Genomic DNA, 14,739 nt, shown 5'->3' with positions numbered 1-14,739 from the left:
AGAGAGAGAGAGAGATAGAGAGAGGGAGAGAAAGGACTCCAGGGATCTTCAGAGAGTCCCCTTTGAGTGTTCAGCAGAGGACTAACCAGCACATGAGTGTGCAGAAATCTAAGCATGGAAATTACAAGGAACAGTATCTCAGTGCCCGGCACTGACGCAGGGCCATGAACAGGGTTTGCCACCACCAGCCAGATACACTGAAAAAGAATCTTGCTTCAGTCACACAAAATCAATAAACCCAGATTAAACTCTGCTCTGGTTCTACCTACTACCTCTTAAAAGCAATACCCGAATCCTTTTGTGGTTCATAAGCATAATGATTCGGTTTTCATGCTCATGTGTGAGATGCGCTGCCTCAAGCCTTGTTACAGTGTCAGCACGTCACTCATCTGATGTGAGGAAAGAAAGGAACAAAAGAAAAAAGCGGGGAAAAAAGAAAGAAAAAGAAAAAAAGCAAGAACTGAAGGATTAAACTGTTTCCAAATAACTGTAATATCTTCTAGAGCAAAACTCAAGACTATTTTTAAGAATATGAAAAGGCTAGCACCAACTAGATAAAATTTACAATGTATGACATCCAAAAAAATGAGCAGGCATGAAAAGAATTAGACAAATATGACCCATGATGAAGAGAAAAATCAATTGAATGGACGCAGAGGTTAGAATTAGCAAAGAAGGACATTAAAATAGTTATTATAACCATATTTCACATATTCAGAAAGTTAAGTGGATACACAGGAAGTGTAAAAAAGACATAAAATGAACTTTCAGAGAAGAAAACTACAAAATGTGAGATGAAAAGTACACAGAATGAGATCTGACAACACGTTAGTCCTTGCAGAAGAAAAATGTTAGTTGAGTCGAAGATATAACAATAGAAACTATCCAGAATGAAATACAGAGGGAAAAGAGAGTAAAGAGAAGAGAATCTGCATCAGCGAGTTGGAGGCCAACTGCAAGCAGTCCATGCATTTAATGAACCCAAAGAAGAGAATGAAAGGGGAAAGATAAAAAGAACTATTTAGGCCAGGTGCAGTGGCTCACGCCGGTAATCCCAACACTTTGGGAGGCCGAGTGGGCAGATTGAGGTTAGGAGTTCAAGACCGGCGTGGCCAACCTGCTGAAACCCCATCTTTATTAAAAATACAAAAATTAGCTGGGCGTGGTGGTGTGCACCTGTAATCCCAGCTACTCAGGAGGCTGGGGCAGAAGAATCACTTGAGCCCAGGAGGCCAACGTTGCAGTGAGCAGAGATTGTGCCACTGCACTCTAGCCTGAATGACAGAGTGAGACTCTGTTAAAAAAATAAAAATAAAAAAAAAATTAAGGAATAATGACCACAGTTTTCCAAATTGACAAAAACTGTAAGCCTATAGACTAGAAAAACATGCTAAAGATTTGAAGAAAACTATTCTTAGGTAGATCTTGATCAAATCGCTTAAAACCGGTGATAAAGAAAAAACAATCTTAATAGCCAGAGAAAAGAAAGACATGTTATGTAGAGAGGGACAAAGATAAGGTTGATAGCAGATATTTTGTTGGAAAAAATATAAATAAGAAGATAGCAGATCAACATCTGAAACCATTAAAATGAAAAATCTGTCCATCTAGAATTCTATACCTAGCAAAAATATCTTTCAAGAATGAAAGCAAAATGGATACTTTTTAGAGATATAAAAACTGAAAAAAATCAACCACCAGCAGCCCTGCACTTCAGGAAATGTTAAAGGTCGTCCTTCTAGCAGAAAGATGATCCCAGATGGCAATACGGATCTACATAAAAAGGAAGAACATCAGAAATGGCACATGGGAAACATACAGTATTTATTTCTTATTACTTAAGAGTTCTTTAAAAGATAATTGACCATTTAAGAAGACTTGGAAGAATACTATTGTAATGTTCTTAATGATACGTGGAATGATATAATATCACTTAAATGCAGGCTTTGAAAAATATTACATATGTATGTTATAAAATATGTATGTGTATATGTGTGTATAAATATATATAGACAGAGAAATGATATTAACTCTAAAGCAACCATGAAAATAACAAAAAATTATAGAAAATTAGCCAATAAAAAAGATAAAATGGAATTATAAAAACTACTCAGTTAAGCCTATAAAAGGCAGAAAAGAGGGGAAAAAGGGAAAAAAGAGCAGGTGCAACAATAGAAAACACATTATGCGCGTTCCACTACCTATCAACCACTGAAGAAACTGATATATATTGATTTTGAAATTTTAAAGTGTTGATTTTTGAATTGTGTAACTATAGGAGAGGAAAATACGACACAGGATTAGGAATTTCAGAGAAGTTACATTTACTGTCGGAAACAAGCATTCTAGTTACTTAGTCAAGGTCAGCCAAACTTTCTCTCTTTTCACTAACATCATAAGCTAATCATTTTGTGTATAAAGTCAGCTTTAACAATCCTAAAGACTCTTAAATACATCATTTGATATACTTGACAGTTCCGTTGTTTTATTTATTCTTTTATGAGATTAAGCTCCCCTTTGATAGTGTGCCTTCTGTATTCACCGACTTTTATATACTCCAAATAAAGATTTGTTGAAAAGCATCATTTTGACCTCCCCCTCTTCTCTGTGCGTAAATCACACACAGTAGAGCTTAAAAGACATACTAATTTGTTAAACAAAGGTGCTTTTGTGTTGGGTTTACATTCTCAGCATGATCTAATACCTGATTGCATTTTTATTTGTGTTCTTGATGTTTGTGGGGGAGATTTTTATAGAACAAAATGGAAGGCTTTGTTTCACCTTAGCTTCAAGTAAGAAAATAGGAAAAACTCCAAACCTCTAGCAAAACTGTAAGTTCCTCTGAAATTCACACTCTGTGCAAAGTGAAACACTGAGATTTAAGCTCCATTTTACTCTTTCCTGTTCTCTCAGCAATGATGTTCAAAAGCCAGTGACCTATGTCTGTTAGGAAGGCACCTCAGGCATTGAGTTATAGAATGATAGAGAAACTGGTCCAACACTCTGGTTTTCCTGGTGATCTGAAACAAAATCACCTCCTTGGTTATTCTCAGGTTCTCTCCTTCTCTGCCTGTTTAGCAGGTTTTGCTTTGCTGGCTGGGTTTCTGAGCCTTTTTTTTTATGTGTTATGATGTCTAGTCTGTTTTCTGCTACTGTAACAGAATACCACCGACTATGTAAACTATAAACAATGAAGTTTATTTGGCTCAAGTTCCTGGAGGCTGGGAAGTCCCACATCATGCGGTGGCATCATAACTTGGCAGAAGAAGGGAGTACACAAGAGGCAGGGTGGGAATGGAGGCTGAACTTATCCTTTTATCAGGAGCTCCCTCCAGCAGTAACTAATCCACTCCAGAGATAACAAGATAGTGGTATTAGTCCATTCAGGAGGGCAGAACCCTTTGGCCTAATCACCTCTTAAAGGCCCCAACTCTTAATCTTGTCACAATGGCAATTAAATTTCAACATGAGTTTTGGCAGACATTCAAACCACAGCATATGGGTAGGGAGGAGATTTAATATCTGACATTGAAAATGACAGGAATTTACCTGTGGTGGAGAAATATAGCTCTCAACCACTACCAAAATGCTGTGTGTTGATTTGATCACCTGGACTTGTCAGGTAAATGGGTGGAGAGAAAAAGATAAAGGTCAGTATGGGCTAGTTTGAAATACTTTAGGTGACTTTTCAAGCAAAACAAAAAAGTTTTTTTGAGCAGCTGGTGGGCTTGAGAGAAATGAGAAGATGAAGTATGCTATGAATGTTCCTTTGAACAAAATTTTGATTAATATTTAAATGTCATGTCAAATATTTTTCCACTGTTAAACTGATGTTTTCTTGAGTGTGATACCACCTGAAGCCCAGGTGTTGTGATGTGTTTGTCATCCTTGTTTTAATTACAAGAACGGCGGCATTGTTGTTGGCTCTGAGAAGACTGGGGAACTGCGGGCACTTCTGAAAGGCAGTCATTAGACAGAAATTTTACCCCTCAAATTGGCCTCATCCTCACCTCCGGTGTGTGCTACCTCGATTTTGGGGTGGCAGGGCAGTTAGTGTGTTCTTTCGAGGTTACTTCCTGAAGTACATTTTCTTGCCATATGGAATATTCCTACAGAGTCCTGCCTCCCCCAGTCCAATCCCGCTGGCTCTTATCCTGCAGATCAGGACCCCACCCTTTCCTGCTTTCCAAGGTTAATGCTGAATTTCCCCTACCTATTTTATTTCTGGGTAGTTTCAGTGGAAAATTGCAGATGCCAATGTAGAATGTCAGGAGTTAAATGCTCAGGCTTACATGACAGTCTCGAACCAGAAACATATATTTAATTTGTGTTTGTTAGTAAAAGGGAAAGAAAGAAAATGAAACAAGGTCAAGAAGCTTGGAGAATGATGGCCTCGGGGAAAGTGATCCAAAAGTGTTATGTTAAGCACGACTTAGGGCTCTATAGAAATGCGGTTCTTGGGGAATGTGTGTGGCAACAATTGTGTCTCTGACCCCCAGTCTGTTGGACACTGTGTGTGACAGCAAGGCCGTGGGTGGGAGGAGAGAGCTGTGAGCACAGGCACAGGAGGGTCTGTGCCAGCAATACGGTCGTTTCATTTAAAGCCAAGGTGCAAAAGGCCGAGCGCGATGGCTGGCGCCTGTAATCCCAGCGCTTTGGGAGGCCAAGGCAGGTGGATCACCTGAGGTCAGGAGTTTAAGACTAGCCTGGTCAACGTAGTGAAACCCCATCTCTACTAAAAAGACAAAAAATTACCCGGGCGTTGTGGCAGACACCTGCAATCCCAGCTACTTGGGCGGCTGAGGCAGGAGAAGCGCTTGAACCCAGGAGACAGAGGTTACAGTGAGCTAAGACAGAGCCATTACACTCCAGCCTGGGTGACAGAGCAAGACTCTGCCTCTAAATAAATAAATAAATAAATAAATAAACAAACAAATAACCAAGGTACAGTTTGTGCTGGCGAACTAAATGGAATTATTACTTGGTTTAGGTTTTTTTTTTTTTTTTTCCAGAGAAAATTTTTGCTTCTGATATGTTGCATGGCTCTTGTGGAGATTGGACTGTTGGGTTTTTTTTTTTTTGAAACGGAGTCTCGCTCTGTCGCCCAGGCTGGAGTGCAGTGGCGCGATCTCGGCTCACTGCAAGCTCCGCCTCCCAGGTTCACACCATTCTCCTGCCTCAGCCTCCCGAGTAGCTGGGACTATCAGGCACCTGCCACCACGCCCGGCTAATTTTTTGTATTTTTAGTAGAGACGGGGTTTCACCGTGTTAGCCAGGATGGTCTCGATCTCCTGACCTCATGATCTGCCTGCCTCGGCCTCCCAAAGTGCAGGGATTACAGGCGTAAGCCGCCGTGCCTGGCCTGGACTGTTGGTTTTTTATTGGGTGCCAGGGGTTCCTGCCCAGGGAGGGTTGACGGGCTCCTAGGTTTGGTGCCAAGCCCTCTGGAAACACCGTCTCAGTTAATACTTAGGACAATCCTGTTAAGTCCTCGTGGTTTCATTGAGGAAGAACCCGAGCTCAGAGAGGAGAGAGTGCACATTGCAGCCGACAGTGGCAGGGCAGGACCAGGCGGTCAGGCAGTGTGACCTGGGGGCTCCATGCTTATTCTCCTCATACCTTTCGGGAAGGCACAGGAAGGCACCACAATGTCGCAATTTCCGCACAATTAGTGCAAAGTCTCACCTGTGAGCTTGCCTGGGGCAACCAGGAGAGGCTGGGGGCTCCTTCTCCACCAGGCCCTGCTGCCTCCATATGGCTCTTCCTTGTATTTTAGCCCTGTAGGTAAGTTTCCAGTTTGTGGGTTCCTATACCACATGTGCTGAGTTAAAAGAACAGGTGGGCAGCGGCGCAGCTCCCGCGTTAGCTGCGTGACTTTGAGCAGGCCCCGCTACCTTTCTGAGCCGCATTTCCACTTGGGCGAAGCGGGATGAGCCGACCCCGGAGCGGGGGAAGGATTGTTTTAACGGGGGAACAACGTAAAGAGTGCACCGGCAACACGGATGCTGCCGAGTCAATGCCCGCTCTGCCTTTCTCTTTGACAGTAAGGCTTGCGTCTTGCCTGCTCTAGCACCCCAGGTTTGAACGCAGTGGGCGCACAGGAGGAAACATTGGTTCACGAATACAATGCCAGCAAAGTAAAATTTTTCACCCATGTCCTTTTTTCGGGGCATTTCAAGCGGAGGAGCCCTGAGTGAAGAAGATTCCGCTTCCCTGTTTTCAGGTTGGCAGTCATGGACAGGGAAAAACGAGCCGCGGCGCGGGTCCCTGGCGGTCGCTGGAACGCTTGTGAGTGAGGTTGGTCCCTGCGAGGGCACAGCGGGGTCTCGGGAAGTCGCAGCCGCCGGCAGAGGGCGCTCCGGGCACACGGAGCGCGCGGCGCTCGGGTTGGGGCGCTGGGTAGGCGCGGGGCACCCGCTGCAGTCCGGCGTTGACCGCAGCCGGGACGCGCCCGCCACCGGGGCGGAGAAGGAGTGTGTCCCCTCGTGGCGCAGCGGCGCGCGCTGGCCCGGATCGCCGCTGCGCCGCGCCCTCCCTGCGAGCGGTGAGTACAGGCGCCCACGGGCATCTCTCAGCCTACTTAGGGGGCACTTGGAGACAACGCAGGTCGGACGTCGGCCGGCAGTTCTGGGAGTTGGTGTGCAGAGAATGGGGGGGGCTCCTGCTCGCTTATGGCTTTGGGTCGGGCTAGGGGTTGACCCCAAGAGGCGCTGGATGTCGGGGCCGAGCTTTGCTTTCAGGGGACTCAAGCTTACTTGAGGTTCTGACATCGGATTTGTCTCGCCGGCCCTGCGCGTGCTGCGCTGAGCTCCGGAGACTGGCGAGATAACCAAGGAGTGCAAGCACTCACCCGGGCGTCCTCCGCCCACCTCGCCCGCAGAACCATCCAGGGGGACCACGTGCGGCTGTCGCCCGCAACTCTGACTGTCAAGCGAGGACCGCCCCCAGGGCAGGGGAGGGGACGCGCGGGCGGGGTGGGCTGTGCCCCGCGGGAACCCCGCCGGCCCGTGCGCCTGCTGGTGCCAGCTCGGCTCGCTGCCTCGCATTGCCACAGGCTCCTGAGAAGTCGCGGGCAGTTTCTGCCGGGAGGCGCAGGGCCCTGCCCTGTAGGGCTGAAGGCCGCCCGAGGTTCGCCAAGGCTCTGGGCTCTCGAAAGGAAGACGAGAAAAGAAGCTGCCCACGGGACCAGTCCTGGGAATGCTCTCTCCCAAGGAAGCTTCGAGCGCCCAGGAGCCCTTAGCCTGGGTCCAGTGCCCTTTGAACAATCCCTAGCTGTTCAAGGCAGTGGGGCGGCGCCTCCTCTCTGGGTACCTGGCGTGGGATCCTTTCCCCAAACGCACCCCGGCGATTTTTGCGCACCGGGAGCCGACCCCCTGCTGCTCGCAGCTGACTGGGCTCAGGCGCGCTTCCACAGCGTTTCAGAGCCGTTGCGCCTGGCGAAGTCCACATTCCAAGCTCCAGGGGCTTTGAGAGAGACGACCCCAAGGCAAGGTAGGTGGCTGGGACGGGCTTGCCCTGGGGATTATTAGGTTGGGCTTGACGTGAGTAAAGACGCGACCTGCTTAAGTCTTGGAGAAAGACCGTGTGTTTTCTCTTTGCTTTTTAAGGCGTTTGGAGAGCTGCTGAGGAGCCAGCGGCTTGGTGGAGCGAGAAGACATGTATTTTCAGCTGAGTCTCAGAAGGGGAGAATTTCCTGTGATCACCAGAGAAGCAACAGCCCCGAAATGTGATTGCAACTGACTAGCAGAGCAGAGGCCCAGGAGTCACTGGATTGATGATTTAGAACATGCTAAAAAGCCAACGCTTTATTTGGGGGAATTCAGGGGCTTTCTGGTGCCCAGGACAGTGACCTGCAGCAAGGAAGTCAGAAGACAAATGTAGAAATCAAGAGTGACAGTCCGCAGGATTGACTCGGATTGCCACTCAAGCAGTCCTCTGATGGAATGTTGGTGAAGTCCTCTGCCGGGGAAGCAATAGGGCTGTGCAAGGGGCTGCCTGGTGGGCAGGACTCCTGGAAATCTGACTGACCCCTATTCCCTGCTTAGGAACTTGAGGGGTGTCAGAGCCCCTGATGTGCTTTCCCTTAGGAAGATGAGGACTCTGAACACCTCTGCCATGGACGGGACTGGGCTGGTGGTGGAGAGGGACTTCTCTGTTCGTATCCTCACTGCCTGTTTCCTGTCGCTGCTCATCCTGTCCACGCTCCTGGGGAACACGCTGGTCTGTGCTGCCGTTATCAGGTTCCGACACCTGCGGTCCAAGGTTACCAACTTCTTTGTCATCTCCTTGGCCGTGTCAGACCTCTTGGTGGCCGTCTTGGTCATGCCCTGGAAAGCAGTGGCTGAGATTGCTGGCTTCTGGCCCTTTGGGTCCTTCTGTAACATCTGGGTGGCCTTTGACATCATGTGCTCCACCGCGTCCATCCTCAACCTCTGTGTGATCAGCGTGGACAGGTACTGGGCTATCTCCAGCCCTTTCCGGTATGAGAGAAAGATGACCCCCAAGGCAGCCTTCATCCTGATCAGTGTGGCATGGACCTTGTCTGTACTCATCTCCTTCATCCCAGTGCAGCTCAGCTGGCACAAGGCAAAACCCACCAGCCCCTCTGATGGGAATGCCACTTCCCTGGCTGAGACCATAGACAACTGTGATTCCAGCCTCAGCAGGACATATGCCATCTCATCCTCTGTAATAAGTTTTTACATCCCTGTGGCCATCATGATTGTCACGTACACCAGGATCTACAGGATTGCTCAGAAACAAATACGGCGCATTGCGGCCTTGGAGAGGGCAGCAGTCCATGCCAAGAATTGCCAGACCACCACAGGTAATGGAAAGCCTGTCGAATGTTCTCAACCGGAAAGTTCTTTTAAGATGTCCTTCAAAAGAGAAACTAAAGTCCTGAAGACTCTGTCAGTGATCATGGGCGTGTTTGTGTGCTGTTGGCTACCTTTCTTCATCCTGAACTGCATTTTGCCGTTCTGCGGGTCTGGGGAGACGCAGCCCTTCTGCATCGATTCCATCACCTTTGACGTGTTTGTGTGGTTTGGGTGGGCTAATTCATCCTTGAACCCCATCATTTATGCCTTTAATGCTGATTTTCGGAAGGCATTTTCAACCCTCTTAGGATGCTACAGACTTTGCCCGGCGACAAATAATGCCATAGAGACGGTGAGTATCAATAACAATGGGGCCGCGATGTTTTCCAGCCATCACGAGCCACGAGGTTCTATCTCCAAGGAGTGCAATCTGGTTTACCTGATCCCACATGCTGTGGGCTCCTCTGAGGACCTGAAAAAGGAGGAGGCAGCTGGAATCGCCAGACCCTTGGAGAAGCTGTCCCCAGCCCTATCGGTCATATTGGACTATGACACTGACGTCTCTCTGGAGAAGATCCAACCCATCACACAAAACGGACAGCACCCAACTTGAACTCCCAGATGAATCCTGCCACACGTGCTCATCCCAAAAGCTAGAGGAACTTGCTCTGGGGCTTGCTGTTAAGAAACTAAGGTATGGTGAGACTCTGAGGTGTCAGGAGAGCCCTCTGCTGCTTTCCAACACACAACTAACTCTATTTTCAAATACATTCCAGTGTATTTCCCGTGTTGTTCATAGTCAATCAAACGGGGACACTATAAACATGGGGAGCCACAAGGGACATGTCTTTGGCTTCAGAATTGTTTTTAGAAATTTATTCTTATCTTAGGACTTACAAAATAGGGCAAAGAATCAACAGTGAACAGCTTCACTTAAAATCAAATCTTTCTGGGAAGAAAATGAGATGGGTTGAGTTTGCTGTATACAAACAGGTGCTAACACTGTTCCAAGCAAAGTTTTCAGATTGTAAAGGTAGGTGCATGCCTTCATCCATTATTTCTAAAACATTAATTGAGCCTCACGGTAGGAATGAAAATTTTCTCCAGAATTGAGAGATGTTTTGTTGATATTGGTTCTATTTATTTATTGTATATATGGATATTTTTAATTTATTATATAATAAATCTATATTTATCATATTTAATAGGATAAATTAATGAGCTTTATCCAAGACCTTACAACCACATTTCTGGCCATTTAACTAGCACTTTATAAGTCAATGAAACAAACACACAGATTCTGTGACATTCTAAATGTTCATGTAACTTCTAGAAACATAGCAGAAACTGATAGATAAGAGAATAAAGTTGAAATGATTCCTTAAAATTCATGGATACAAATAAATGCAAGGTGAGAATTGACAAATGCTATAAATGCTTTCTTTTCTGAAAAGATTTTGAAAAATTTAAAAAAGTACAGCTACTACTGTGTTCAAAATGTTTTAAATGACAAAAGACTTTCCCAGGGGAATTTGCAATTCTGTAAATATCTTAAATAAAAGCCAGCTTAAGAGGAACCCAGCATTAAATTTATGATCTTAGTTGGTAATGAAAAGTATACGCTGCTTTGTATTTATGTAAAATAATTGGCCCTCTCCATCTTTTCTCATTTCACGTGTCAGGTAGTTTTTCTGAACCAGACAAATGGCTTTCCTGGAGAGAGATGCAGAGCAAGGACAGTGGGTTACAGCAGTCCCACTAAGGGACCAGACTCAAACCCTGCATTTCCAACTTACCAGGTCAAACCAAGCCACTCAGTGGGGCTACTTTTTGTAGTGCTTCAATCTGAATTTAGAGCTGAGTTTTAAAGAAGTCTTTAAATGTTAATGGTATACTGACTAACGAATAGTGCCTCATTATCATCCTTGAGTCAGATGCTTCTGTTGGTGGGAGAAACAGAAGAATCCTTCCCTTTGGGGGTATTGAGCCCCCTAAAGCCATCAGCATCTCTTTTGACAAATGCTAGTCCTTTCTCTGTGCTTTGGAATCAAGTTCCTGCATCATCACCCGGACTGTAAAAAGTATCATAAGCCTCCCTTGCCAGATGCCAACTCGTGAGGCATTTCAACAGAGTTTCTTTGAAATGTTTACAAAGTATTCTTCTTGATAAGCAATGAACTTAACATTTAGATGCAATCCGTGAAAAGAAAAAAAATCTGAAAAATATCTCCTGCATCAGGTCTGTGTTATTTATGTATTGTGAATGTTTTCTTAATTTTATTGGCTGTATGCTTTCTTACACATAATAAAAATATTTTGTGAACTCAAATCAACCCTGAATGAGCTGTGTTGCGTTTGCTAAACGTGTTTTTAAAACTAGAACATTTCAGATCTACAAGGAAGGAAACACAGGCATTTTCAAGTATATATATATTTTTTCTTTAATGGGAGTTTCTTCTGTTACATATGGCACATGTTGCCTTTGAATATTTCGAGTGAAAATGTTTTCTGATTTGGGCTATATACTCTTTTGTCTTCTGTCTTAATAATTTTTTTTGAAAAGAGGAATTACTTGAGGAATTATTTTACTTTTCATTTCACAGATTTTAAAACTTTCTAAAATCTCTGCTTTTTCTTTCAAAAAGCCTATTTTAAAGAAAATAAAAATTTCAGAAAAGACCATGACTTGCTACTGGGTTGTTGTAGCCTCTCAGCTGATGGCAACCATCGTACATGTGATGGTTGTTTTAAAAGTAAAATATAACAATTTTTTTTTTCTGGACAGAATATACAGGTTGTGATGCTGAGCTTACCAAAATGTCTTACGAGGCACATCCATAGGTCCTGCCAAAGCTACTCAGTTAATATGCTGAGCCATTTTTTTTTCCTGTACTGAGGAAAGAGAACAGCTAAACGGCAGGTGATATAGAAATTACGGGTTAAGTGTGTAATTTGGAACATCACATAACAGATGGTGTCTTTTTCAATTCCGAATTTGCCTTCTCTGGGCTTTGGCATATAATGAACATATCTAGAATGAGCACCCATAAAGCATGATGTCTTTTCTCTCTGTTTCATAACTTTATGGGTATCTTTATTCTTTGAAGCCTAATTTTGTTTTTAAATTGGAAGCTCAGCAACACAAGCTACAATGCACAGGCAGAATTGTCAAACTAATGAAATCGGAGCCTTTACAGTTTTATCTCCTTGGCAAAAGAGTGAAAATGAGTGATATGTCTAGAAATTATGTTCAATAATTATAACATTCAATACACCTTCCGTGAGACTATACTTTGGATTCCTGGCATATTGGATGGATAAAGGGCATCTTATGAAATGTTAATTTTACTCAAAGAACCTTTCAGAGAACTTGATTTATAATTATAAAAGTGAAATTACAAGATGACATTCACTTCATTTTTAACTGTATTTGTGAGCCTTAATAATTCTAAATATATGTGAAACACTTTACCAAGATTAAGGCAGCTTGAAAGAGAGGCTTTTTTTCCCCTCTCCATCCAAGAAGGCATCTTTCCTAATCAACTAGATACACAGGTCTTATTGGTCACTGACACAGCAGGAAGTTTTGTGGAAGTGGGGATTGAACACTGGGTTTCAATGCGTAGGGTAGGCTTCATTCAGGAAAGTTACTGGTTTCTCTTGGCATCTAAGCAAGTCATGCTTTCTGAGCCTCAGTTATCCTGAGCCGTTAAATGGGAGGAGTAAAACCTCTGCATTAACTTTTTCAGTGGGGGTGTTGCCCCCCAAAGCAAATTGATATGTAGTCTAACTTCAGTGACTTTCTGAACTCTCCACTCTCTGGGGACTCCATCATGATTTATATCCAGGCCTGCACCAGCAGCATGTCAGCCACTCCTTCCCCCAGAGCCAGCCCACAGCTGAGGGCCTGGAATGTAAAAAAGCTCAGGGTTTGTTTCAGGCAGGGGAGGGCTGACATTTCAGATAGGAATTGCAGCTACCTGTGTGAGCATAGCCCTACGCCTTTGCCTCTCAGCCTGTTTGCCCATTTGTGAAACTGAAATAAATATACAGGTTCTTGGGAGGGTTAAAATGAAGTTAATGCCTATCAGAGCTCTGAGCACTGAGATGTGCTCACTGATTCTTTGCAAGATCTCTATTTTGAAGGGGTTAATCACAATATTCGTTGCATTAGTGATAATGGATTTGCTATATACTTGACTTGTCGTATGTGTGCTTAAAGCAAGTGGAAATGACTTGCAGAGTACAGGTGGTTTGGGATTTTCCCAGACACTATTGTCTTTTGCTGCGGTTATCTGGTATTCCAGAAGCAAGTGGTTTTTTATATCTGTGTGGTTAAGAAAATTGCTTTCAGTTACCGCTAGATACTGATTGAATAAATCTGTCCACAACATTTTCTTCTTAAAATGTCTTTATCTTGTAGAATTTGTTTCAGGAGTAATAAATGAGTTGATGGCCTGCCGGCTGTTAAATTTAGGACTTACTGCTTTGCACGATCTGGTTACTTTGGTCATGAGAAGGATTGAGCCCTCTGGGCTATGAAATTGTAGTACTATATAGATTAGATGCATCTCTATGGATATGTTTGAGACTTCCTGGATATAAATGATCATATCTAATCAACCTGTTTATTTTATGGAGGATTGAGAGGATGGTGAGCATTCTAGCACAGACAAAATCGCTAAGATTTTGTTACCAGGCCAATCTATGTTGCCTTCTGTCACGTTAAGTAACTTCCGTGTGATGCACAGAATTTAAAAAGCAGCATTTGGACTTTAGTCTGTTACATCATTCAAGATTTGGGAGTTGTAATTTAAATAGTATTAGAAGCTCAAGATAATCTCTGATTTAAAAGGGTTTAACTTTCTAATCACTATGAGAAAATATACAAAGCCAGTTGGAATTTTTCTCATGCTCATAGAATACAGACTCTACCAGCTTTCAAAATGGGTAAATGTTTTCAGCCATTGAAAAGGATCTGCCCTAAGCTGCGTACTCAGAAGTGATACTACTTCTCATGCTTCCACTGGCAGAAATGCTAGCAAAACGGCAGTGGTGGTGGGACCTAGGAAGGCTGAATTGTAGGGCAAGATGTTTCATTTCATTTAAAAAAAAAATGGACAGGCTGCTTTACATTCCTTGAAAGTAAGGTGGGGGGTTGGTCTCTACAATAAGGGGGTTAGATAAGATGCTTTCTAAGATATTTTCTGGCTTAGAAATAGGAGACATACGGCTAACACAGTGAAACCCCATCTCTACTAAAAATACAAAAAATTAGCCGGACGTGGTGGTGCATGCCTGTAGTCCCAGTTACTTGGGAGGCTGAGGCAGGAGACTCATTTGAACCTGGGAAGCGGAGATTGCAGTAAGCCGAGATTGGCCACTGCACTCCAACGTGGGTGACAGAGCAAGACTCTGTCTCAAAAAAAAAAAAAAAAAAAAAAAAGAAATAGGAGATATAAAATTCATTATAGGCAAAATATGACTCTGATAGGTTCCCCCGATGAGTTTCTCAAGTCCCCATTCTCTTTGCTTTCAGAAAGCTAACAGAGGGATATTTATAAAATGCAAATTTGATGGCTATGCCATTGCTTAACGTTGTTCGATGGCTCCCAATTACTTTTAGTAAAAAAATAAAGTTCATTCAGAGCCTTTCATGATCCTGCCTCTGGTGGCCTCTGCAGCCTCACCACCCTGCAGGCATTGTGAGCTTCGTCCAGTTTGTGGAGTCCTTTCTTGCTTTTAGGCCTCTGTGCCTGCCGTTCCCTGATCTGGGGCACCCTTCCCTGTTGCCTGTCCGTCCACTCCGACTCAGTCGGAGTTCCTCCTTGGCGTCTTCTTCCCACCTCTACTCCCTCATTTCTTCCCAAAGGCCCACCACGTTGTCATGAAGCGATCTCCTGACTTCCTTATCATTTTC

General features: G+C 44.2%; 1 protein-coding gene and 1 non-coding gene across 3 annotated transcripts; both read left to right on the top strand.

Moving 5' to 3' along the window:
* The first annotated feature begins 292 nt into the window (after positions 1–292).
* On the top strand, positions 293–395 carry LOC114679181 (small nucleolar RNA U13). Its single transcript, XR_003730856.2, has one exon. It is a non-coding gene; the product is annotated as a small nucleolar RNA U13 (small nucleolar RNA).
* Positions 396–6,360: 5,965 nt separating this feature from the next.
* DRD1 (dopamine receptor D1) lies at positions 6,361–10,147 on the top strand. 2 transcript variants are annotated; one of them, XM_015141451.3, is made up of 2 exons: positions 6,361–6,544; positions 7,608–9,885. In XM_015141451.3, the coding sequence occupies exon 2, from the start codon at positions 8,092–8,094 to the stop codon at positions 9,430–9,432; it is 1,341 nt and encodes a 446-aa protein (XP_014996937.1). In that variant the 5' UTR covers positions 6,361–6,544; positions 7,608–8,091; the 3' UTR covers positions 9,433–9,885.
* The last annotated feature ends 4,592 nt before the right edge of the window (positions 10,148–14,739 follow it).

This window comes from Macaca mulatta, chromosome 6 (assembly GCF_049350105.2).
Source record: "Macaca mulatta isolate MMU2019108-1 chromosome 6, T2T-MMU8v2.0, whole genome shotgun sequence".
Taxonomy (NCBI): domain Eukaryota; kingdom Metazoa; phylum Chordata; class Mammalia; order Primates; family Cercopithecidae; genus Macaca; species Macaca mulatta.
Note: the sequence above shows the minus strand (reverse complement) of the source record. Positions and strands in the feature narration are given on the sequence as shown.